The following is a 23,981-nucleotide window of genomic DNA, read 5'->3' as shown; positions in this document are numbered from 1 at the left end:
GCCCCGCCCAAATGGGAGCCGGCAGAGGGGGCAGTGGCTGGAGCTGGACACAGCAGGGGTGTGGGCCTCCTCCCCACCCACCTCTCCATTCATCCTGTCTGTCCAGGAGACTCAGCCAGGCCACGTTGCTAGAGGCTCATCCCTATTTCTTGAACCTGAGGCAGCCCAGCTGGGGTCAAGGGGAGCTTCCCGGGAGATGGGAGTTTTGGACAGCAAGTCCCGGATTTATGGCCTTTTCTAGCCCGGGGGCCTTGGACAAATCCTCCTGCCTCCCTGAGCCCTGGTTTCCCCATGTGTAAAATGCGAATAACAAGAGCTGCCTCCTGGGATGGTCGGGGGACCACGTGCAGGTGTATGAGGTACTCAGTGCAGGCCAGGCACAGGGGGAGGTGCTTGATTGATGCCTGTCCCGTTCCCGTCCGTCCTCGGCTGCCCTGGTCAGCATGAGTTCCAGGCGGGGTTTGACTGGCTCAAAGGCCCCTCCCCTCCTGGCCCCAGCAGAAGCTGCAGGGGAGAAAGAAACAGCCGTTCTTGGAAAGCCACCATCAAGCCCTCCTCGGAATAGGCAGGCCATTCATCAAGATGCCAGCCAGCAGCCACACCAACTGCCGAGCCCGGGGCGGCCCTCCGTGACCTCTCGGCTGCCTCACGCTGAGCTCCCGGGTCCTGTTCACCGCTCCACGTCTACCCCCACACCAGTCACTGGGGGCGAGTCAAAGGCCATCAGGCATTTCCCTCCCTGAGGTCATGTCACTTGACCCCCACCTGCTCAAAGCCTCTCCTGCCTCCCTGCATGAGTAAAGTCCTTAGTCACTTCTGAACATTCCAGGCCCCCTTTGGTCTGGCCAGCATCCCCTCTGTTCTCTCCTGTGCCTTTTCACCTTGAACCCTTCCCACCAGCCAGTTGCTCGTGGCCACCTGCTTTTACTACCTATGGGAAGAGCTTAGTTTGGGGCCCTGCATGGGTGAAACTGCCCGGCAAGATGTGATTTAGAGTCGCAGACACGAGGCTTATGTCCTCACAGGGTCCTTTGCCTGGAACGCCTTTGCCCTCCTTTGGCAATCTCTCATGCACACTCAAAGACCCACCTCTGGGGCACCTGGGTGGCCCAGTAGGTTAAGCATCCGACTTCCGCTCAGGTCATGATCTCGAGGTTCATGGGTTCAAGCCCCGCATCAAGCTCTCTGTTGTCGGCACAGGGCCTGCTTTGGATCCTCTGTCCCCCCTCTCTCTGCCCTTCTCCTGCTCATGCTCTCTCTCTCTCTCAAAAATAAACATTCAAAAAAAAATAAATAAAACGCTCCTTAGTCTTCACCTCCTACAGGAAGGCTTCCTTGATGTCCACCTCTCCAGACCAGCGTAGGTGCCTTCTTCCCAGGTAGAACTGGGTAGTGTCCCCATATCCTCCTGCTAGTGCTATGCTATGTGATGAGATTTAGCTCCAGCCTGGCGTGTCCACCCCAAGTTCATGTGGATTTCAGCAGGGCTGATGTCCTCATCAGTCCTCCTTGCTTTCTGCCCTTACGGCTGCCCTCTGCCCTAGCGGCCCACTGGGCTCCAGTCTGGAAACACCCCACCGCCCACCTTATCCCAAAGGCCTCGCAGTGCAGAGTTAATCCGGAGAGCAGAGTTTGCTCGCGGTGCGGGGCAGGCAGGGAGCTACCCCAGGGCACCAACAAGCCGCCATCAGAGGCGGCACAACTCCTGGGGACTTGTCAATCATCCCTGACCCTGGAGGATCTCCTGCCAGCGGGGATGGGGGAGGAGTGAGAACACTGAGAGTGTTCTGGAGACTCCTCCCTCTCCGAGCCCCTCCCCCTTCTCCCGTTCTGAGGGAGAGCTTTGTCTGGCTAGCTCCTGGGAGACCCCCCGAGGAGCCCCGCCTGAGACACATTCACTCTGCGCCATTATGCAAAACAGCTGCTGTCAGCCATTTTATTTATTTTTAAAATTTTATTTATTTTGAGAGAGAGCACCAGTGTGTAGGCGGGGGGTGGGGGGGAGAGAGAGAGAGAGAGAGAGAAAAGAGAGAGAGAATCCCAAGCAGGCTCCGAGCCATCGGTGCAGAGCTCAACTCGGGGTTTGATCCCACGAACCGTGAGATCGTGACTGGAGCCAAAATCAAGAGTTGGACGCTTGACTGACTGAACCACCCAGGCGCCCCTGTCCGTTATTTTCAAGAGCCATTGTTCTGGGCTGAATCGTGTCCCCACGCCCAAATTCATATACTGAAGTCTTAACCCCCAGGTTCCCAGAATGTGACTGCGTTTGAGATAGGGCCTTTGCAGAGGTAAGTTCAAATGAAGTCATTAGGGCGGGTCCTAATCCAGTGGGATTGGTGTCCTTATATGAAGGGGAGATGTAGACAGACATCCACGGAGGATGATGCGGAGACGCAAGGAGAAGGTGGCCATCTGCAAGGCAAGGCGAGAGGGCTCAAGAGAAACAACCCGCTAACACCTAAGCTAGGGCTTGCAGCTTCTGGAGCGGTGAGGAAGTCATTTCTGTTGTCTGGGCCAGCGGGTCTGTGGAAGCCAGCACGGCCGTTTCCACGCATCTCTCTCGTGGCCCTGCCATCACCAATTTATGGGCCTGCCTCCCCTTTCGGACTGAGTTTCCCGAAGGCGCTGGACAGAGCTGACTTCCCGTCCTTCGGAGCCGCAAACCCACCACACCCCGGAGAGGTTCGGAGAGCATTTCCTGTGAACGGCTTCCAGGATGAGCAGACCTTCGGTTCAGGCTCTTTAAATCCTCAAATGCTGGAAAGGAAGGAGGCCTGACCACGCACCACCCCCTCCCCTCTGATCGGCCTCTGGTTCCACCCTCAACAACTCCTCGCCCCTGTGTTGTACAGATGAGTAAACTGAGGCCCAGAGAGAGCAAGCGATGTGCCCCAGGTGGTTCATGAAGTCAGAGCCATTAGGAAGGAGAGACCAAAGTCCACAAGTCCCAGCGAGGGCCTGAGAGGGACAGGCCGGGGTAGGAAAACTCCGCAGTGTCCCGCCCACTGGAAGGAGAGAGAGAGGACCTGGGTCTGAGTCCCGACTGCTCCTCTTGCTTGCTGCGTGAGCAAGTAACTGACGCGTCTGAGCTGGGCCTCAGTTTCCACATCTGTACAATGAGGCTGATAGACGGGAGACAGCCCATGTGGCGCTTAACACGGTGTCTGGCTTGAGAAGTGTTCGTGAGGCGGCTGCTGAGAACGGCCTTCTGGAGGGGCTCAGCTGGCCCAGCACCTGGCCTCACAGGAAGTCTGACAAAGAGTTCTCAATAGAATCTCTTCCTGCCTGTCGGTTGGTCAGCATGGGGGTGAGGGTGGCGGGGGGGGGGGGGGGGCACTTCTGTGCTTCTGTTCCCCGCCCTCCCCCGGCCTCCAAGCACAGCCCCCAGTCCCCAGCACATACACTGTCACTTGCCCTCCACCGGCCTCGCAGGGCACAGGGCTGGATAAGGTTCAATGGCCCATTGTTCTCCCTCCAGGCCCAAAGCAGGCCTGGCCTGCCGGGAACGAGCAGCTGAAAATAGTCCCACTGGAGTGTTGGGGTCCAGCTGCTTATCTCACTGCAGGGGGCAGGAGCTGCCCACTCTTCCTGGCCACTACTCTGGGCCAAGTCCAGCTTGGCCAGCTCCCAGGTCACCCTCAGGGGAGAGTCCAAACTCACACCCGCAAAATATTTAGTGGAAAATTCGAGGCTGGTTAGAATTCCCTGAGGGCCGACTCTTGGTGCAAACTTTCAGCCTCAGCCTGTGGCTGCTTGGGAGGAAAGGCCTGGAAGAACAGGCCGTGATGGGCAAAGCGAAGAGAAACAGGGAAATGTGGTTCCGGGTGGTGGGAACAACAGAAGCGGAGAGATGAGGAAGAAGGCCGAACAGGAAGAGGAGAGGCTGTGGGAAATCCGGTTGGGAACGAGTCTCTGAGGGAAGCTCGGGCTCCCTTGAGCAGGGTCCAGAATGCCAGGCTTTCCTGACCTTCGAGGCCATGCCTCGCTGAGGTAGGGTCTGAGGTCACCCTCACTTCTAGGCTGCCTCCGACCTCTCCTCCCTAAGGTGTAGTCTGCAGCCCTAAGGGAGGAGCTGAGGGCTGAGGATGGAAAGCTGCCTTTAGCGCACCCCTCCAGGCCTGAGAAGGGCTGCTCCCCAGAGACACATCAGGTGGACCCCAGAGTCTCTGTCTGTGGGCTGTGATCACCACGGTCAGCCTACAGACACTCAGGCCTTCGACTGTCAGCTGTCAAACTCCTGTGCTGCACTGGACCCTGGGCTGGCTGCCGGGGACCCAGACAGCCACTCGGTTCCAGCCTTTGAGGGTGTCACAGTCCAGAAGAGAAAAAGACAAGTGGCACCCCCAGGGCTGAGTCACCTGAGCATGCTGCTGGGACAGCTCAGAGAAGCGTCCTCCTCCTGAGTCGGGACATCAGCAAAGTGTCCCTGGACACTCTGAGCTGAGTCTTGACAGTTGAGAAGGAGATGCCAGGTAAGGAGGTGGCAGGTAAGATGTGAGAACAACATGTGCAAAGGTCCCGGGGTGCAAGTGTGTGTGTCAGGGGGGAGGGGGGTGCAGGCATAAGGCAGAGATGGGTGTGGGGGTAACGAGGCTTCAAAGATCTTTGGGGACCAGATTTCATCCTTCTCTGAACTCCCCATGGGCACAAACACAGTAGCCACCGACAGAAAGGCTGGCGAATGAAACAATTGGAAAAATGGGAATAAACCACACTGAGTAGATTAAATCCTGTTCAGGGAACTCATTTACAGAGTCTTGTCATTTGATCACTTATTATTCTGTAAGGAAGGTCTTGGGGTGCCTGGGTGGCTCAGTCAGTTAATTGTCTGACTTCAGCTCAGGTCATGATCTCACGGTTTGTGAGTTTGAGCCCCACACAGGGCTCTGTGCTGACAGCTTAGAGCCTGGAGCCTGCTTCGGATTCTGTGTCTCCCTCTCTCTGTGCCCCTCCCTAGCTTGCACTATGTCTCTCTCTCTCTCTCAAAAATAAATAAAACATTCTGTAAGGAAGGTCTTTTGTCATTTCTACACTGGGGATTTGATTTATACACTGTGCTTAAATCCAGTGTACCTATATGCACAGACAGCATCCAAAAGCCCCTGCTGGGAGGGTCCAGTCGGGCAGACGCGGGTTCCAGGAAGGCCCAGCATGCACTGGTGGGTGCTTACAGCCTGGAGTAAAGAGCTTAGTGGGGTGAAATATACCCGAAAGTGAGCTCCCAAGGACTCTGTGATTGCCCCGCTGGTCCCAGGTCTTCTCCCTTCCCAGTACCACTCCCTCTGCCCTGTGAGTTTGCATCTCCACCCGCTGGAGGTAGGCCGTCCCTCCTGTTCTCTCCATGGGCCACAGCCATGGGACTTGTTTTGGCCAATGGGACAATAGCAGACAAGTTGCAAACAGTGGCTTAAAATACACTTGAATCTGAAAGAAAAACACCAGTTCTATACAAGCTGTCCTAGAAAACAGAGGAGAAGGGAGCACTCCCCAATTCGTTTTGGGAAGCCAGTATTACCTTGACCCCCAAACCAGAGACAGCACAGAAAAGGAAAACAGACCAGTCGTTCTCATGGATGCAAAGCACAAATCCTTAACAAAATATTAGCAAACAATTCAGCTACATATTAAAACATTATACACCACTACCAAATGAAGTTTATCTCAGGGATGCAAAACTGGCTCTGTACTTGGAAATCAGCCAGTGTAATCTCCCATATTCACAGGTAGACAAGAAATGTCAGATGATCATACCAATTGAATCAAAAAAAGTGTTTGTGGGGCGCCTGGGTGGCTCAGTCGGTTAGGCATCTGACTTCAGCTCAGGTCATGTTCTCACAGCTCGTGGGTTTGAACCCGCATCGGGCTCTATGCTGACAGCTCAGAGCCTGGAGCCTGCTTCGGATTCTATGTCTCCCTCTCTCTTTGACCCTCCCCTGCTCGTGCTCTGTCTCTCTCTGTCTCTGTCTCGAAAATAAATAAACATTAAAAAATTAAAACAAAAAACAAAAAGTTTTTGTGTTTGTTAGATGCAAAAAAAATTGTTTTGTTTTAAATGTTTATTTATTTTGAAAGAGAGACAAAGTGTGAGCAGGGGAGGAGCAGAAAGAGAGGGAAAGAGAATCCCAAGCAGGCTCCAAGCTATCATCAGGCTTGATGTGGGCTCAAGCACATGAACCATGAGATCATGACCTGAGGAGAAATCAAGAGTCAGACACTTAACCAACTGAGCCATCCAAGCACCCCGATGCAAAAAAATTTTTAACAAAACTCAATACCCACTCATGAAAAAAATTTTCAGCAGATTAGGGATAAAGAGCAATTCATATATAAATAAGTAAATTTCCTCTGTGAATATATGTAAATATAAATATTTATAAACATGCTACATGAATAAAATAGCTTAGCAAATAGCATTTACAAAATACTGACAGCTCATATCATACTTACTGATGAAAGACCGAAACCCAATAAGACAAGAAAGGTAAATAAATGACATAGAGATCAGAAAGGAAAAAATAAAACTGTCCCTATTTGCAGATGACGTGATTGTTTATGCAGAAAAGCCCAAGGCATCTACCAAAGACCTCCCAGAACTATTGAATTCAGCAAGGTCACAAGCTACAAGGTCAACATACAAAAATCCACTGTATTCCAATGTGCTGCTACTTTAAAAAAATTTTTTTAAGCTTATTTTGAGGAGAGAGAGAGAGATAATGCACGCATGAGCGTGAGCAGGGGAAGAGCAGAGAGAGAGGAGAGAAAGAATCCCAAGCGGGCTCCTCGTGCTGTCAGCAAAAAGCCCAATGTGGGGCTCAAACACACGACCCGTGAGATCGTTACCTGAGTAGAAATCAAGAGTCGGACGCTCAGTTGACTGAGCCACCCAGGCACCCGGAAACTGCAACTTACAAGATCATTCACAATCACTAAAAAAAAGAATAAAATACTGAGGTTTAAATCTCACCAGATGGGACTCGTGTGCTGAAAACTACTGTGTGCTGACGAATGAAATCAAAGCAGATCTAAATAAATGGAGAGACATAGGAGAGAATTGCAATATTCAACATAGGAAAGATGCCAGTTCTCTACAAACTGAAATGCAGGTTTAACACAATTACTATCAAGATCCCAGGAAGACTTCTGGTAGATGAGGCAAGATTATCATAAAATGTGGGGGCGCCTGGGTGGCGCAGTCGGTTAAGCGTCCGACTTCAGCCAGGTCACGATCTCGCGGTCCGTGAGTTCGAGCCCCGCGTCGGGCTCTGGGCTGATGGCTCAGAGCCTGGAGCCTGTTTCCGATTCTGTGTCTCCCTCTCTCTCTGCCCCTCCCCCGTTCATGCTCTGTCTCTCTCTGTCCCAAAAATAAATGTTGAAAAAAAAAAATTAAAAAAAAAAAAGATTATCATAAAATGTGTATAGAAACACAAAGGAACTAGAATAGGCAAAGTAGTTTTGGAAAGAAAAAAAAAAAGAACAAACAGGGGAGATCACTCTACATATTTCAAGACTTATTATATAGCTACAGTAATCAGGACTGCATGCCATTGGTGGAGGGACAGAAACATAGATCAGCGGAACTGAACAGAGAATTGAAAAATAGACCCGTACAAAGGCTAGCCAACTGATTTCTGACAAAAGTGCAAAAGTAATTCCATGATAACATGTTACACCCACTCGGATGCCTAAAATAAAAAAATTTTTTTTAAAAAGTCACTGTAACAAGCATTCCGAAAAATTGTGAAGAGGTCGGAGCGCTCACAAACTGCTGGTGGGAAGGTAAAATGGTGCGGCTTGAAACACGGGTCCTCAAAAGGTGAAGCGTAGAGTTGGTGACTCAGCAATTAGTTTACGACTCTGCCCAGGTCTAGACCCAAGAGGACGGAGAACATACGTCCGCACAAAAACTTGCACACGAATGTTCACAGCAACACTATTCATAATGGCCAAAGAGCAGAAACAACTCATGTGCCCATCAACTGACGAATGGATAAATAAATAAAATGTGATCTGTTACACGGTACGTGGGATCAACACAACGGAATATGACCAAGCAGTAGAAAGAAAGGAAGAGCTGATCCATGCTACAACGTGATGAACCTCGAAAACGTTATGTAAAGTGAAAGAAGCCAGACAGAAAAGACCACATATCGTATGATTTCATTTACATGCAATGTCCAGAAGAGGCAAATTGTAGAGGCAGAGCGTAGATTAGTGGTTGCTCAAAGCCAGGAAGGTGGGGCTATAGAGATGGGAGTGACGGCTAATAGGCATAGAGATTTTTTAGGGGGTAACGAAAATGTTCTAAAATTGATTGTGGTGATGGTTGTACAATTCTGTGAAAATACCAAAACCATTGAGTTATACAGTTTAAATAGGTAGATTATAGGATTTGTGGTTACATCTCAATAAGGCTTTTAAAAAGCTTTTTTTTTTTTAATTTTTAAAAACAATTCAATAGAAGGATAGTCTTTTCCACAAATGGTGCTAAAGCAAATGGACATCCTTATGCTAAAACACCACAAAACAAAACACCAAGAACCTCAATCTAACCTCACATCTTCTGCAGGAATTCACGGGGACTATAAAGTATAAAACTATAAAACATGTAGAAGAAAATGTAGGAGAAAGTCTTCAGACCCAGGGATCAACCGGTGAAAAGTTCTGAGACATAACACCCAAAGCAGGATCTAAAAGAAAAAAAAAAGTGATAACTTGATCGACATTAAAAAGCTATTGCTTAGCAAAAGGTGCATTAGCAGCATGAAAAGGCAAGCTGCAGACTGAGAGAAATTATTTGCAAATCACACACACGACGAAGGATTCATCCACAGAATATGTAAAGCACTCTCTAACTCAAAACAGTATAAAAAAGCAAACACTAACTAGGAAATGAGCAAAAGGCGTGAAGAGACAGTGCACCAAAGAGAAATACAGAGAATAAATACAGGAGAAGATGCCCGATACCTTCACGTTCACTAGTCATCAGGGAAACATACATGAAAATCTGATGAGATGGCACCGTATACCTATTGGAACAGCCACAATAAAAAAACACTGAGGCAACATTTAAATGCTGGCAAAGAGTCTGAGACACTGGATCTCTCACGGTACAGCTACTCGGGAAGACTGTGTGGCAATTTCTTACAAACCTATACTTACTGCGTGACCCAGCAATTGCACTTCTGGACATTTACCCCAGAGAAATGAAAACTTGTGTCCAAAACCCTCGACATGACTGCTGGTAGCAGCTTTATATGGAAACTGGAAAGAACCAAAATGTCCGCCAATAAGTGAATGGGTCAACCGGCTGTGGTACATCCACACCACAGAACCCCACTCAGCAATAAACAGGATCGAACTATTGGCACACGCAGCCACTTGGATGGATCTCAAGGCCATTATGATGAGTGAAGAAAGACCATCTCACAAGGTCACATAGTGCACGATGCCATTTATATGACATTCTCAAAACGACAAAATTATAGAGATGGCGAGCAGATTAGTGGTTGCTAAGGGTTAGGGATGGAAGGTGGGGGATGGGTGTGACTATAAAAGAGTATCCAGGGATATCTTTGTGGGGACATAGTTCTGTGTTTCCACTTCCACAGTGGTTCCATAATCTACACATGTGACAAAATAACATAGAACTATACACACACACACACGTTGTACCGATGTCAGATTCTGGTTTCCAGATTGTACCATAACTATGTAAGAGGTAGCTACTGGGGGAAACTGGGTGAAGGGTACATGGGACATTTCTCAGCAGTTTCCTGGGGATATATAATTACTTCAAAGTTAAACATTGAAAAGAAAACCCAAGGCGCCTGGGTGGCTCAGTCGGTTGAGCGTCCGACTTCGGCTCAGGTCACGATCTCACGTTCGTGGGTTCAAGCCCCGCGTCTGGCTCTGTGCTGACAGCTCAGAACCTGGAGCCTGCTTTGGATTCTGTCTCTGTCTCTGTCTCTCTCTCTCTCTCAAAAATAAATACACATTAAAAAAAAATAAAAAAAGAAAAGAAAACCCAAACCACTTTCATTTCAGTGAGCCCCTGGGTAGAGGCTGAGCCTTCTGCACAGAGCAGATCTGAGCCCAGGAAGGGAGGGTGGCGCCTTCGAGGACCTGAACACAGGCTGGAACGGCTGCATGCATACAGCTCACAGCGTGCTTTCATTCTTCACAAGAACCCCATTAGTGGGAACTATTAGTGTCCGCTCTTTATAGATGAGGACACAGTGGCTCAGAAAGGTTAAGTGACTTGCCCACAGTCCCACAGTAAGTGAGCATCTGAGCCTGGACTCGGAGAGAAGAGAGAACTGTATCTGTACGCCCACCATGTGCTTTACATACACCGATTTCATTAACCTTCACACAATCCCAATCGAGTGCATAGCAGTCCCACCTGACCGATGAAGAAGCTATTTGAAATCTTGTGCCTGACGCAAAGCACAGAATTCTCCGGTTCTGTTTGTTTTCCAAATAGTTTTTACACTTTAATGTTCAAACTAAATAAAACCATGATGATTGTTAATGTGATTTATAAATAAATAAGATTGAAATTAAAACTGTCAGAAATTGTTTTTGACATGATAGGTAATTTCACAAAATATTTAATATGGTAAACAAACCACTTTTCGTGATATGACCTGTTTTACGATAACTTCCTTATATATCCGTTACCCAAATGATGTAATGACGCAATTTTTGGTTCGTCTAACTCAAAGCATTCTTCGAGCCCAGGTCTGTTGGCCTCTGAAGCCCGTGTTCCTCATCACCATCCTCTGCTGCCTTGCGATGGGACAGATTCCGGGGATCGGGCCAGTTCTTTGCTGCAAGAGCACCTCAGAGGGAGAGGCCAACACGACCTAAGGTGTCAGAGGCAGATGGCTCCTTGAGGGAACTTGGAACGTCCCCCGCCCATTTTTCAGATGGGGGAGGTCGCGGCCCAGTGAAGGAAGGGACTTACCATAAACTGGCCGCAGAAGTAGACCCTGGGTTGCTGGTTTCCTTCCCGCAATTCCGGGGACTGTGAGCTTTGCCTTTGCAAACTGAGCTCGGCCCCTGGACGGGGCTGCTCTGGCCTGGGCTTGGGGTGCGTGTGTGAGACAGAGGTGGGGTAGGTGTGGACTTTACCTCAAGGGAACGAACGTGCGAATAGCCGGCACAGGCTTCCTCCACTCAGCCCGGCTAGAGGTCATGGGCGGCCGCGTCCCGAGCGGCATGAACCCGTAGGGACTCCAGGGCAGGTGGCAAATAGACCGCTCCGTCCCAGTCAGTCCTTCTAGTTCCCCCTCTAGGGCGGAAGTGGCTAGACTCTGTTTGTAGTCCTGACAACCCTCCCCACCTCCCCCACCATACGCAGACACACCTGGCCTGGATTCTAGCCCCTCGCATCGCACAAAGCGCCATCTGCCCCTTCAGAAGGTACTCAGGCAGGAGGAAAGCTTGGTTCTCCTTGTTTCCCGGAAGAAACCACCAGGAGAGAGGAGGGGCCTCATACAAGGTCACACACGGGTTTGGGACAGGCCAGCTGCCCGCCTATATGGGTGCTACTCAGGTTCTCCTCAAATGGCAAGCAGGACTCTGCTGAGCCCACTGACCCTGGGGCCCAATCCCACCCTTTTGTGGCCCTGCCCTTGTCTTTGAGTCACTGGTGGCCTTGTCTTAAAAACTGCCTGTCGAGCCGATGGGGGGGCGGCTTCCGCCCACACAGCTGCTTCCTTAGCCTGACCTCACCTCTTGATGCTCAGTGGCAGCCCAGGGCCCCCCTCCATCTGTCTACGTGAGGCACCCCCTCTGCGGCTGGCCCCCTGCTGCGGGTTTACACGTATTCCTTATCTCACTGAGTCCCCCTGAGACCCATTAGGTGGGATTACTATTCCCATTTTATAGATGAGATGACGGAGGCTCGGAGAGGTAAGGCAATTTATCAAAAGCTCTACTGAAGACTGGGATTCAGCTCAGGACCAGACATCCCCACACATTTAAGCTCCTGTCCTTCCTTAGGAAAGCTCCACCCTCAAGACCAGGAGAACCTGTGCTGTCCACGAATTCCCTCTGACCGGCCGGAGTCGAGGCTGCCCGCCATGAGGGACTGGGGTTCCAGTCTCTGCTCAGCCACAACATACCTTTCCACTTTCCCTGAACATTAACTTTCTCATCTGTGAAAGGAAAACAACACTCTGAACTCCTCCAGGCCTGCTGTGAGGACTAATGGAGATAAGGCATAGAATGCCCTTGGTGTGTGCCCCTGTGTGGCCAGCAGCTAATTTTTTTTTTTTTTTTCGTGTTTATTTATTTTTGAGAGAGAGAGAGAGAGAGAGAGAACGTGAGCGGGGAGGGGCAGAGAGAGAGGGAGACACAGAATCCGAAGCAGTCTCCAGGCTCCGAGCTGTCCGCACAGAGCCCGACTCCGGGTTCAAATTCACGAACAGTAAGATCATGACCTGACCCAAAGTCAGAGGCGTAACCAGCTGAGCCACCCAGGCGCCCCAGTAGCTACTACTTTTTATCTGCAACTGGCATTGCCCTCTCCCCCAACCCTAGCTACCCTCACTCTCATCCGTGCTGAGTAGGCCCGTACCAGCCCTGAAGCTCTTCCTCACCACCCCCCTCCACCCCCCCACCGTTTCCTCCAACCCAAGGAACGGGCACCCTGGCGGCAGGGGGCCCAGGGCACCCCCTTTCCTCCTGTCGGGCCCTGCCAGGGAGAGGATAGGCAGAGTCAGATGTTTCACAGATGGTGCCGATTATAAGCCAAAGAACAGCTCAGAGAGCACTTGTCTGAGGCCCAGGGTCTGTTGCCTGAGGGCACGAGAGCACTGAGGGAGACAGGGGAGCAGAGGGGTGACTTGCGGAGACTTTCTAGAGTAGGATATCAGTGAAGGGGACCTAGGGAGGGGACAGGAGGAACTAGAGGACCAAGGCAGAGATGTGGGGGTGGGAAGTGCAGAGGAGTTTAATGAGGGTGTGGGGAGCAGAGAAAAATGAAGCCGGAGAATCGGGGAGCGAGTAGGGGGCTCCCGGGGCAGACGACCCATGGGGGCTACTACTGACTGACCTGCCCCCATTACCCCACCCAGCCCCAGGATCCTGGCTTCACAGAGAAAGAACTTTAGAACCTCCAGGGGCTCCCAGGCCCTCCTGAGCTGCTTTGGGAGATAATGAGCTCCCTGTCACAGGGGAGATGCAAGCAGAGACCCAAGAAGGGACTCAAGCATGAGTCAGCCGTTTAGACCAGATGGTCTCTTCCCAGCTGGAGAGCCGGGGAGGCCACATCTGCCCCAAGCGAGGCCAAGAGGCCAAGAGGCCAATAGGCCAAGAGCTGGAGGGACCGGGCCATAGGCAGGCCAATGCTGAGTGTCGTCCCACCGGCATCCAGTGGAGAGCCACTGCCCTACCGTGCCCTCTCCCCTTTCCACCCTTCAAACCCCATCTGCAGGCTGACCCCAAGTGCTCCCAGCCAGGCCGGCCGGGCAGTGGTGTGAGGACAGGCTGTTTCTGACACTCCCTGGAACCGGCTGGCTTTGTCCTCTAGCTAAATGTTCCTGGAAGGACAGAGATCTGGGGCCTGAGGCTAAAGGCTCCCTGTCCGCACCGATCAGGGTAGAGTCCCGGCCTGGACAACTTTAGCATGAGCGTTGCCACCCCCCTGGGATCCTGAATAATGATGTCACTAACAGCAGCTTGCGTTGAAGGAACACATCCCCGTGCTTGTGGGCTAAACTTGCTGCAGGCATGACCTCCCTTAGTCACCGAAGCTCTGGGAAAGGTGCCAATACGCACAATTTAGAGATGAGAAAACTGAGACGAAGAGAGGCTGCGTGATTTTTTCCAAGATTTACATCTAGTAGTAAGCAATGGAGCCAGAGCCTGGGCCTTTCGCCTCTATGCAGCACTGCGCCTCCTTCTGCCTCAGTCTTCCCATCTGTAGAATGGGAAGAGACCTGGACATAATGACCTCACAGCCTTCATGTCCCACATTGAGCAGCCTGGGACTGCCAGACAGAAAGCAAGGGGCCTGATCCTTCCTCGCATGTTAAAAAAAAAAGTGGGGGACAGCCCACTATATCGTGAGGGGACTGAGGCCTCAGTGGAGAGGGCTGTGCCCAAAGTCCCCAGGGAGCCCAGTCAGGGCCCAGGGCAGGGGGATCCAGGCACCTTTCCAGTGGGCTATCCAGCTGCTCAGCAGAGTCAAAGCCGCTCTGGGCCAAGGGACCCAGTGTGAGTAATGGAACCAGGCAATGGGGCCTTCTGAAATGAGAATTCCATCTGCCTGACTTTGCTCTCCGGGACTTCGGTTTCCATGGCAACTCAGGGGTGGGAAGGTGGAGGGCTTGGCCCAAGGCTAAACCCCTGGAACCCGAAGAAAGGGGAAGGTGAGGCTCTTCAGGGGCACAGGGTCTCCTCCAAGTGGAGGGCAGCAGAGAAGTCGAGCCAGGCTGAGACTCAAGTCCGGGGCTCCGTCGGCTGCCAGCTCTGCCCGCTGGTCATCGTGGGAGGAACAGGAGCGGTATTGTGGTCCCCTCTGGGCCTGTTTTCCCAGCTGTCAGACCCCCAATCTCAGACCCGGATGCCATCTGCAAGGTGCCCTTGCTCTGAGTTAGGGGCACATCTCTGCCCCTCACCGTCCCATTTTAGCCTCGAGGTGGCTCCGTGGTGGGAAAGCTCTTCACTGATTATGAGGCCAAACAGGGCTCAGGCCAGGTCCAATGCCAGGCCCTGGTGCCTGAAGAAGACCCAGCTCCACTCCTGGAAGAGCTCACACTCCAGTACTGGAAAAGGAGGCTGTACAACGTGTGCTGAGCACCTACTGTATGCCCGGCCCCAGGTTAGGCCTCCAGGGAAAAACAGCGAGGGGAGGCAGGGAGGAGAATGACCACACAGCCCTGTGTCCTCTGTGTCTCCAACTTACGGCGGGCAGATGTGAACCCAGGACCCCAGGCAGGGAACGGATCCAGGGAGATGGGGCCCAGCCCCTCCTGCACCAATTCCGTCCAGCTTCACCAAAGCCAGCCCAGCTGGGCCAGTCCCCACTCCAGGCCATGTCCAGGCCCCTGCGCCCCAGACCCTGGCAGGTGGCATGTGGGGGCAGCTTTGGCATCAGCTTGGCCTGGGTTCCAGGCTCCCTTCTACCTCCCCCAGGCAAGCGGTCCAGGGCCTCCGGTGAAGTGCAGCTTTGGACGGGGCCTTTCCGAAATTTGCATCTCCCATTAGGCAGAGAGTGGGAAGCCTTCCCCAGGGACACAGAGGGACTCTCTGTAATCCCTGTTCCTCGTCACCTGCCCAGCTCTGTCTTCTGTCCTAAAGGCATGCATGGGCCTGCCCACGCCCGGCCTCATCCACCTCCACCAACAAGCCCTGTGCCACCCGAAAGTCCCACTAGGATCTCAGGGTAAGGGGCGGGGGGCAGAAAAATGAAGGGCTTTCGCCAGTTGGTGGCCAGGCTAGGACTCCACTCTGTGGCGAGTAGAGGACAGCAATCCAGAGCACAGGTTTTATAGCCAGCTGGGCCCACGCAGAACCGTCTGCCACTTGCCAGCTGTGTGACCTTGGACAAGTCACCCCACCTGCCTGTGCTTCAGTCTCCTCATCTGTGAAATGGGCATAACCCTCACCTCCCAGGCTTGTGGAGAAGATGAGATGGTAAACAGGACAAGCATGGCCGAGTGTCCGGCCCAGGGAGGCACCCTGTCAGGGAGAAGCAATCACCGGTGTATCGTGTATATGGCTCTGGGATGGGAGGCGGGTGATGGCGAGACAGAAGCCGTTCTGACCCTCCCAGCCCCAGTGACCCTGGAAAAGCCCAAACCCGGGAACACCCAGAAAGGGTCAAGAACGAGAAATAACACAGGCCTTTTATTTGCTCCAGAACTTGGCTGCTGTGTGGTCTGAGGGTGCCACGCCTTCCCAGAGCCCCTGAGGGACACCTCACGCAGCAGGTGCTGGATTTCTGTGCGAGGTCACACGGCAGCACCCACCCCTCCAGGCCTCATCAGTCCGGAAGACCCAGCTGCCACCACTGGTGCCCGAAACTGGAAAGTGGGGTCCACCCTCTCTGCAAGGTGGCTTTTCACAAGGCATTGGTTAAAATATTGCACTTGTAAATTAGGAACACTGATGAGGCAAAAATTTCCTATTACAGGACAACGTGCCAAGCATCCGACTACTGTTTAAATAAATAAAACTCAAGGTGAGGGTCTGAGCTGCAGCGCCAGTGGCCCCTAAGGAGAGCGCTGGAGCCCACAGCCAGGCCCCCTGCCCCATCAGCCAGTTCTTTAAGGAACTTGGTCAATGCTGAGTCTTTGCAGCACAGAGCAGCAGCTCCGGATCTGGCTCAGCCAGGGCCCCTGACCTGCCAGGGCCCTTGGGCCCCCTCGTACCGGGGCAGTGAGGACCCAACGGGGCCGGTCCTCCTCCTCCTCCAGTGGCCTGGGCCTCTCTCGGTCCAGGCCTCTCATCTGAATGTCCGTCTGTCCGTCCGGAGACACAGCCTCCGGGGGCTTGCTTGCCCCCTCCGTCGCAGGGGGAGAGAGGCAGGTGGGAAGGGGGCCCAGCCCGCCTGATGTGAACACCGAGCTCTACTCTGGCAGCCCCTAAAGTGGGGGACTCATCTTCTTCTGGTTAATGAGGTCCAGGTAGAGGTCGGAGCGGAGGAAGCGCGGATACGAGTCCTTTTCCATGAGCCCGAAGATCCGCTTCTGCGCCAGATCGAAGCAGCCCCGGGTCACGCTCTGGAGGTTGTCCTTGGTGTGCTCCCGTGTGTAGGAGTCCAGGTTTACCTGCGGAGGCGGAGGGCAGTGCGCTCAGGTCTACCTGCAGGGGGGTGATCCTGGGGGCGGAGGGCCAGGAACGTGACCTACCCAGCCTCTCACCTCCGAGCCCCTCTGCTCCATGTCTTAAGGCTCAGAGTGGAGGCCCTCAGGTCAGCGATTCAAGTCGTGGCTCGGTCGCTCATTGTAGGGCTGGTAGTGTATAAGGCCTGCGGACACCCCCTCTAAGGTCCGACTGCCTGGTTCGAATCCCGGCAGTGCCACACCTAGGTGTGTGACCCTGAGCGAGTCATCTAAGTGCTCTGAGTCCCGTTGACTCGTCTGCAGGCTAGGAAGAACAGTCTGTCCCTCAAAGAGCATTGAAGACTAAGCAAGGTCATCTGTGCTGAATAGATACGGATTAAATCGATAGATCGTCCACTGTGACTCTGCACGCAGCATCTAGCACTCAGTCAGCACTCCGTAGGTGTGGGTTACTCTGACTAGGTTCTCTGAGACTGTCTCCTCATTTTTAAAATGAAGAGAATATTAAACCCATTTTACAGGTTGTCGTCAGGTTAAATAAAAGAGCACACACATAAAGGGCTTAGCAGGTGCCTGCCACACCGGTGCCTGGGCAGTGACCATTTCTGTTCTTCCCAAGGCCCCTGCCTGCTTCCTCTGCACCCTGGACACATGGTCCCCGAGGGTCACTCTGGCCTCTTCTCCTTCCTGAGCTCCTTGAGGCTGCCAGGTACCTACGATCACTGAGAGGCCACTGGGGATGGGGATGGGGATGGGGGGGCCTAAGGGCCCGGCCTGAGGCCTTACCTCCTTGCACGCCTGGATCGCAATGTACTCAGCAAAGATCTTCTTGGCCTTGGCTGTCATCTTGGACTGTGACTTGACCTTCTTGAAGTCCTCACATGCCAGCCAGAATTCCAGGTTCTCCTCACTAAACTCGGTGCGAAGGAAGGCCTGGAACACTGCTAACCCATCTGTGAGGAGAAGCCCAGGCCCTTTGTGAGAGGCAGAACCAGCTACTTCCGCCCTCTGGCCGCCCAGCTTCCCCTCCAGGGGCCTTTAGGGTGCAGAGCTTAGTAAGATAACCGCTTCCAAGAGCCAGGGGCCCAGGGCCATGGACCCACCCCTGCCACTCTGCCTCTCTGGGAGCCTTGGCCAGATGTCTCCCCTGTCTAGTGCCTCAGCTCCCTCATCTGTAGAGTGGGGGTCACGAGTCTATTTCCTGGAGCCCTGCGAGGATCAGAGGGGATCCTGCCCACGAGACGCGGGGCACATTTGGCCCAGAGTAAGCCCTGGGTACGTGGAAATGTTTATTGTAACTCTGGGACTCCGGGTCTGAGCACACAGGTCCCAGTGGCCTCTGGCAGGCAATGCCAGCTCCCGTGGCCAGGGCAGCACTGGCAGAAGCCAGCGCCGAGGCCAGCCCAAGGGCCTCTCCCGACAGCAGAGCCCCTGGGGGGACCCAGCAGAGAGGGAAAGGCGACCTCTCTGGGACCAGCCTCAGTCTCTGGGTCTGGGAGAGGAGCAAAGAGAAGAGGGAGGGAGGTAACACGGGGAGGGGAGCAGGCCGGCCGGCCCCCACTTACATTTGTGAAGCAGCAGCTTCTCCAAGGACTCACCCCACTTGAGGGCTTCCTCCGAGGTGGGCCTGAGCGGGGAGGGAAGGGGCACAGTGAGGCACCGGGAGGTTTCGGGGAAGTGGGGTGGCTGGGGCTCGGGGCACTCTGTCGGCTGCCCTCCGGCCAGGCAGTGGCCAGCCCAGCTGAGGAGCCCAGAAGGGGGCCCACCCCGCTTCCCTGGGCCGGCACCACTCCCAGCTCCCACCTCTGTCCCTGCCTGGCTGTCCTTCCCAGAGCAGCTGCTCCGGGTGAGGGCTGCTGCTTGCCAGGTGCCAGGCTCTCTGAGAGAGCCTCCATCCACCCCAGAGCTGGGTCCAGCCAAAAAGAGCCCTGTGCATTTAAGCCGGCCACCAGCCCTGCTTCCCCGGGGACCAGCGGGGACCAGCGAGTGCCTGAGGGGTCACGGTGGGGGGCGGGGGGCGGGGGCGGGGGAGACCTACTTGAATGACTTCACCATTTTGTCCGCCTTGCCCCCAGGTTGGGCCCCAGGGGACTCGTTCCTCCTCCGGAAGATGCCCAGCTTGTTCTTCATGTCCTTGGCTCTGGGGGCAGAAGCAGAGAAGGGGGTCGGTCAGCCTGGCACACTCAGCCCCGGCAAATGCAGGGCGGGAAGGGCGTGCGCTGGGGTGAGAGGCACCTACTCCTTCATCGTGTGCCGCCTCTGGAGGTTCCCGTTGCGCGTGAGGTACATGCCTCGGAGCATCTCCGCGGGGCCCCCCACCTTGGGGCCCGGGTTGGTCCGCGGGGAGCGCCCCCCAGGCTCCTGCCCCCAGGCCTGCGTCCCGGGCGCCAGGCAGCGAAGGTGCCGCGGGCTGCCGCCAGCCGAGCGCTCGCTCGTTCGCCGCGATCTCGGCCGGAGGACTGGGCTCCCGGGCGCAGGCCGGGCTGGGACTCAGACGGGAGGAGCCAGGAAATGGGAGGGCCCAGGACGGGGAGCGGAAAAAAAAATATCCCTCCCGGCCAACCCTGAGAGGGAGCCCGTGAAAGGGGCAAGTGTCTGTAAGGGGCGGCCTCTGGGGCCCGCCCGCCCGGCGGAGAGCCAGACCCAGTTATTTGTGACCGGCCTCCCCGTTGCCATGGCAGCGCCAGGGGAAGGAGGAGAAAACAAGTCAGCAAATTGCTGGGAGGGAGGGACGGGAGGCTCTGCCCACCGGGGTGGCTGGACTGGCTATTTTTAGACAGGAATCATTTTTAGTCTGGCCACTCCCCCAGGAGGCAGCTGGGCAAAGCTGCTGGCAAGAAAGGGGTTAAATGTCCCATGCTCCAGTGTGCCCCCCTTGTCCCTAGACCCCCCCCCCCCACATCGGGCACCTCCAGGAGAAGAGCTCCTGGCAGCTGGCCTCAGCCTCGGTGGTGGGCTTTGGATACAAGGGGCCACCAATATGCACGATGCCCCAAAAGTCTTAGTACAAACTTAAGCTCAAATAACTTCAGACGTACAAATCCTATAAACTTTCAAAAATGTCATTTGGGATTTTAATTAATGTAACTTGTTTAACACACATTCAGTTTTGTGAATTTTGAATGATAAACTTTAACATTTTTCATTTTTGGTCTCTGTCCTTCTAAATATAAAAAATCCTGACTTGAAACCAAAAGTTAAAATGAAGAATGCATTGGCAAAATCACAATGCTACCTAAGCGTAAAAGGAATTTAAATCATTCAACTTTTGTGGCTCAGTTGGTTAAGCATCCAACTTGGGCTCAGGTCATAATCTCAGAGTCTGCGGTTCAAGCCTGGCATCGGGCTCTGTGATGACAGCTCAGAGCCTGGAGCCTGCTTCACATGCTGTGTGTGTGTGTGTGTGTGTGTGTGTGTGTGTGTGTGTGTGTCTCCCTCTCTGACCCTTCCTCTCTTTCTCTCTCAAAAATAAGTAAACAGTAAAAAAAAAAAAATAATTCAACTTTCAGACGGGTGTTTGTAAGTTTGTAGTATTTACATTTCTGCAGTTATTCCAGCTTAAAGTAGCATTAAGGCCTACGGGACACTCTGTGTAAGTCGTTAAGGGAGGTGGTACCCTGTGGAGGTTACGTGTGAGATTCTGGAGCCACACAGCCTCAGGTTCAAATCCCGGCTCCAGAGGTTACCAACCGTGTGCTCTTTGTCAAGTTACCTGACCTCTCAGAATGTCGAATTTTCTCATCCATCAAAAAGGGATGATTGTAGTACCTACCAGATGCTTAGGGTTGTAACTGCACGTAGAGTTTTAAGCACATTGCCTAGGGCAAAAATGCTCAGACTAGAGCTGAGGCCCACAGTGTCCTGAGGGTCTGGGGCAGCTGCCCAGGGCTGGGGACCCTGCTCTGGCAGGTCTCAGCCGTGAGCTAAGGCCAAGGAGTCCAGGGATTGGCAGCCGTCTGGGTGAGGCCTGGGGCCCTCAGCAAACCCGGGAGACTGGGTGCCAGCACGTGACTTCCTGGGGCATAGTGCTCTGTCTGACAGGATGGCAGGGATCAGAGAGGCGCCACATGTCCCCACGTGGGTCCAGAAGGCAGAATAGGGACCCATAAGAGGAATCTAAAAGAACACTTTCCTCCAATTGGACCCATGAAGACAGGGAAGGGGTGGGCTCTGGGGCATGGGCTCTCATCTCTAGGGGCTCAAAGACTACCTCGCAGGGGTGGCGTGAACCTCCTTCGGAGCTTCAATAGAGGAGGTTCTGAAGAAAAAAATACCTATGTATTTCTATTTCTATTGTTAGCCCCAGCACGCCAGGTTTCAGATCCCCACTCTACCACTTACTTGCTGCGTGACCTAGGACAAATAACTTAGCTTCTTTCTGCTTCAATTTACTCATTTGTAAGATAGGGTAAGAAAAAAAGGAAACGTAAAATATAAACAATGGTAAAGAGGGGAGCCTGGGTGGCTCAGTCAGACTTCGGCTCAGGTCATTATCTTGCGGTTCACGAGTTCGAGCCCCGTGTCCGGGCTCTGTGCTAACAGGGTCAGAGCCTGGAGCCTGCTTCACATGCTGTGTTTCCCTCTCTCTCTACCCCTCCTCTGCTTGCACTCTGTCTCTCTCTCTCTCTCTCTCTCAAAAATAAAATAAAACATTAAGAAATTTTTTTTAAATACTGGTAAAGATTAAATTAGATAATATATAGAATACACACAGAACAGTGCCTGGCACAATAAATATTAGTTATATTTGTTGCTATCTCAGATTCTAAGAGTCCTCGATTATGTGATCTTCAGGCATTCAAAGGCGGAGGGCGCCCACCCCAAAGCAAGGCTAGTGTTGGTGGACCAAGATGGCTCCAGCACCCCCAGATGGCCACCCCTACTGCCCCCTACTGCATCCCCCCCCCCGGAAGCAACACCCACAGTGGCTTTGGTGATACCTGGACCCAATGGTGGGTGTAAAGGGCTATTTTTTTGTGCATTTTGCCTTCCTGAGAAGGCGTGACTGTTCCTGGCTGCAGAGTGAGAGAAGCCTACAGTTGCACAGGAACCTGGAGAGGGCAAAGGAGCTGAAAAGAAAGAGTTTCTCGGGTCGTGGACACGAGCCAAAGTGGAGGCCAGGGAAAAGGCTGCCAGAGGCATCTGGGAACACTCCTGTCTCCTCCCCCAGGCCCCACTGGTAAATAAAGGTGGGTACTACCAGACCCAGAAGGGAGGGGGGCTCCTTCTGGGGGCCTCCATGTGACCCACTGCCTTCTCTCCATCCCTCCCCGTAGTCTCCAGGGCTTTGGACCCAGGTGTACAAGGAGGCCCAAGGAGAACGCACATACACCCTGTTCATTTATTTGGCACCTCTAACAAACCTCCAAAACGGAAGTGTAAGGCGAGTGTTGACTAGAAAGGCTGGGGAGTGTGGGCTTTGCTACCTAGACCAGCAGCGCCACCTCCTGGTAATTCCCAAGACTGCTAGCATTCAAGGGCTTAGGAGGAAAAGGGGGGAATCCCAGTAAACTGTCGGTTCAGTCCTTTCTCAGAGGCAGCAAAGAACTTGTCAAGGGCACTCAGCCACCGCTTGACTCAGAGGCTGGGCCGGGGCCAGGACAACCTGGCTGGTTGCCTCTGCTTGGCTCCCTGGGGCTTCCAGGTACTGAATCAGCACACTGCATCACTCGCATGAATGCTGAGGGCAGTGCCGGATGCTCAGGACCCTCGTGACCCTACCCTGGGGCCACTGCTAAGTCCTAAGATCCTCTTGTTCACTGGTGTCTGTCTAGGGAAGGACTGGACACAGCCCCTTCTCCCCACCTGGACCCGTGGAGGAGAGGCAAGTTTGAGGATAGAGGAGGAAAAGGGGGTTGGGGAGCCTCCCTGATTGCAAGGTTGAGGATCATGATCTTTGCAACGTACAGGTTTTTGCTCTTTCTCTTCCGAGAGGCTTCATCGTCATCCCCAACTGCGTCAGCCCCACTCATCTGTGGAAGAAAGATAGACACATTACAGTCTGGGCATCCGAAGGCTGCTGCCTGAGCAGACAGGCTCAGGGATCAAATAGCTCCTGCCAGCCATGCCACCCCTCTCCTGCAAAGCCCCCACCCCTCAGGTGAGGGACAGGGAGACCCATTACTGGGAACGGCCTGTCCATGAAGTGCGGTTGGCTTGGCAGATCCCCCAGCCAAAGGCGTCTACCCCTGGTGCAACTAGGAACCCAGGCTGCAGGGGAGAAGCCAAAGACACAGCCCGGATGGCAGAGCCAGAGACGTGGCACTTAATCACGGCAGGCAGTAGGGCAGACTGGAGAGCAGGGCTACAGCAGGCGTTCTGCAGTGTGACTCAGCCACTCGCTGTCCCTCTGTGAGCCTCTGCTTCTTAATTTCAAAATCGAGATCATAATGACTAACTCAGGATTCTGAGGTCTGACAGAGACCTGAGATTGGTTGGCAGTGTGTAAAGTGAATTGTTGCACAAGCCTGAGAGAACCTCTTTTGCCTTAAAGTTTTCCATGACTCCCCGGTGCCCCCAGGGTAACATTCAAACTCCGTAACATGATACACAGGGTCTGGGTAGAAAGTTGCATTTTAACATCAGTTACAATTCCTTCAGCTATCTCTCCAGCCTGACCCCTGCTCCGGCAACCTCCTTGACCCTGCCCTCCAGGCAAATGGAATGTCTTCACCTGACCTGCCCTGTCACCTCAGGTGTTGCACGTGCTATACCTTCCATGGGAGACGTTTTTGTGACCCTCCCATCTCCCTTTACTCCCAAGACCCAGCCTCAGGAAAGACTTAGACCTTGGGTAGGCCCCTTAAATGCCTCCTCACCCGGGAAGCACCCCTAGACCAAGGGTGTGCTCCCTGCACACCTTTTGGGGTCCCCACCATATTTGAAATGGCTCTTTCTAAATCTGTCCCCTCTGCTTGACTGTGAGTTCTCAAAAGCAAGTCCTCTGTCCATCTGGATCACCTTCACAGGGCCTGGCACACATTTGAAGCGCAACAAATATTTGTCAGGTGAATGAATGAATCAAGAGAAGGAAAGCAGACTGAGAACAATGAGTCTTGAGGCCCTCACTGCCTAAATCATGGCTTGCAACTTTATCCCCCACTGCTCCACTGGGGCCCACACTTCGCACCCCCCCCCCACCCTTTCCCTCCCCTTTGCCTGTGCTGTGTCCCCGTCCTGGAA

At 53.4% G+C, this 23,981-nt stretch overlaps 1 protein-coding gene across 9 annotated transcripts in view; it reads right to left on the bottom strand.

Moving 5' to 3' along the window:
• Positions 1-15,842: 15,842 nt before the first annotated feature.
• Positions 15,843-23,981, bottom strand: part of RGS3 (regulator of G protein signaling 3) — a 141,417-nt gene continuing 133,278 nt past the window's right edge. For 8 of the 9 annotated variants that reach the window (XM_045469303.1, XM_045469304.1, XM_045469305.1 and 5 more), the window contains 5 exons: positions 22,707-22,771; positions 18,838-18,939; positions 18,365-18,426; positions 17,586-17,752; positions 15,843-16,784 (listed from right to left, as the gene is read on the bottom strand). In XM_045469303.1, coding sequence (XP_045325259.1) covers positions 16,599-16,784; positions 17,586-17,752; positions 18,365-18,426; positions 18,838-18,939; positions 22,707-22,771 — 582 coding nt within the window. In that variant the 3' untranslated portion in view covers positions 15,843-16,598. Of the gene's footprint in view, positions 16,785-17,585; positions 17,753-18,364; positions 18,427-18,837; positions 18,940-19,038; positions 19,446-22,706; positions 22,772-23,981 lie in introns of those variants that run through there. The other variant, XM_045469314.1, reaches the window with a different exon arrangement.

Source organism: Leopardus geoffroyi, chromosome D4, assembly GCF_018350155.1.
Source record: "Leopardus geoffroyi isolate Oge1 chromosome D4, O.geoffroyi_Oge1_pat1.0, whole genome shotgun sequence".
Lineage (NCBI taxonomy): Eukaryota > Metazoa > Chordata > Mammalia > Carnivora > Felidae > Leopardus > Leopardus geoffroyi.
Note: the sequence above shows the minus strand (reverse complement) of the source record. Positions and strands in the feature narration are given on the sequence as shown.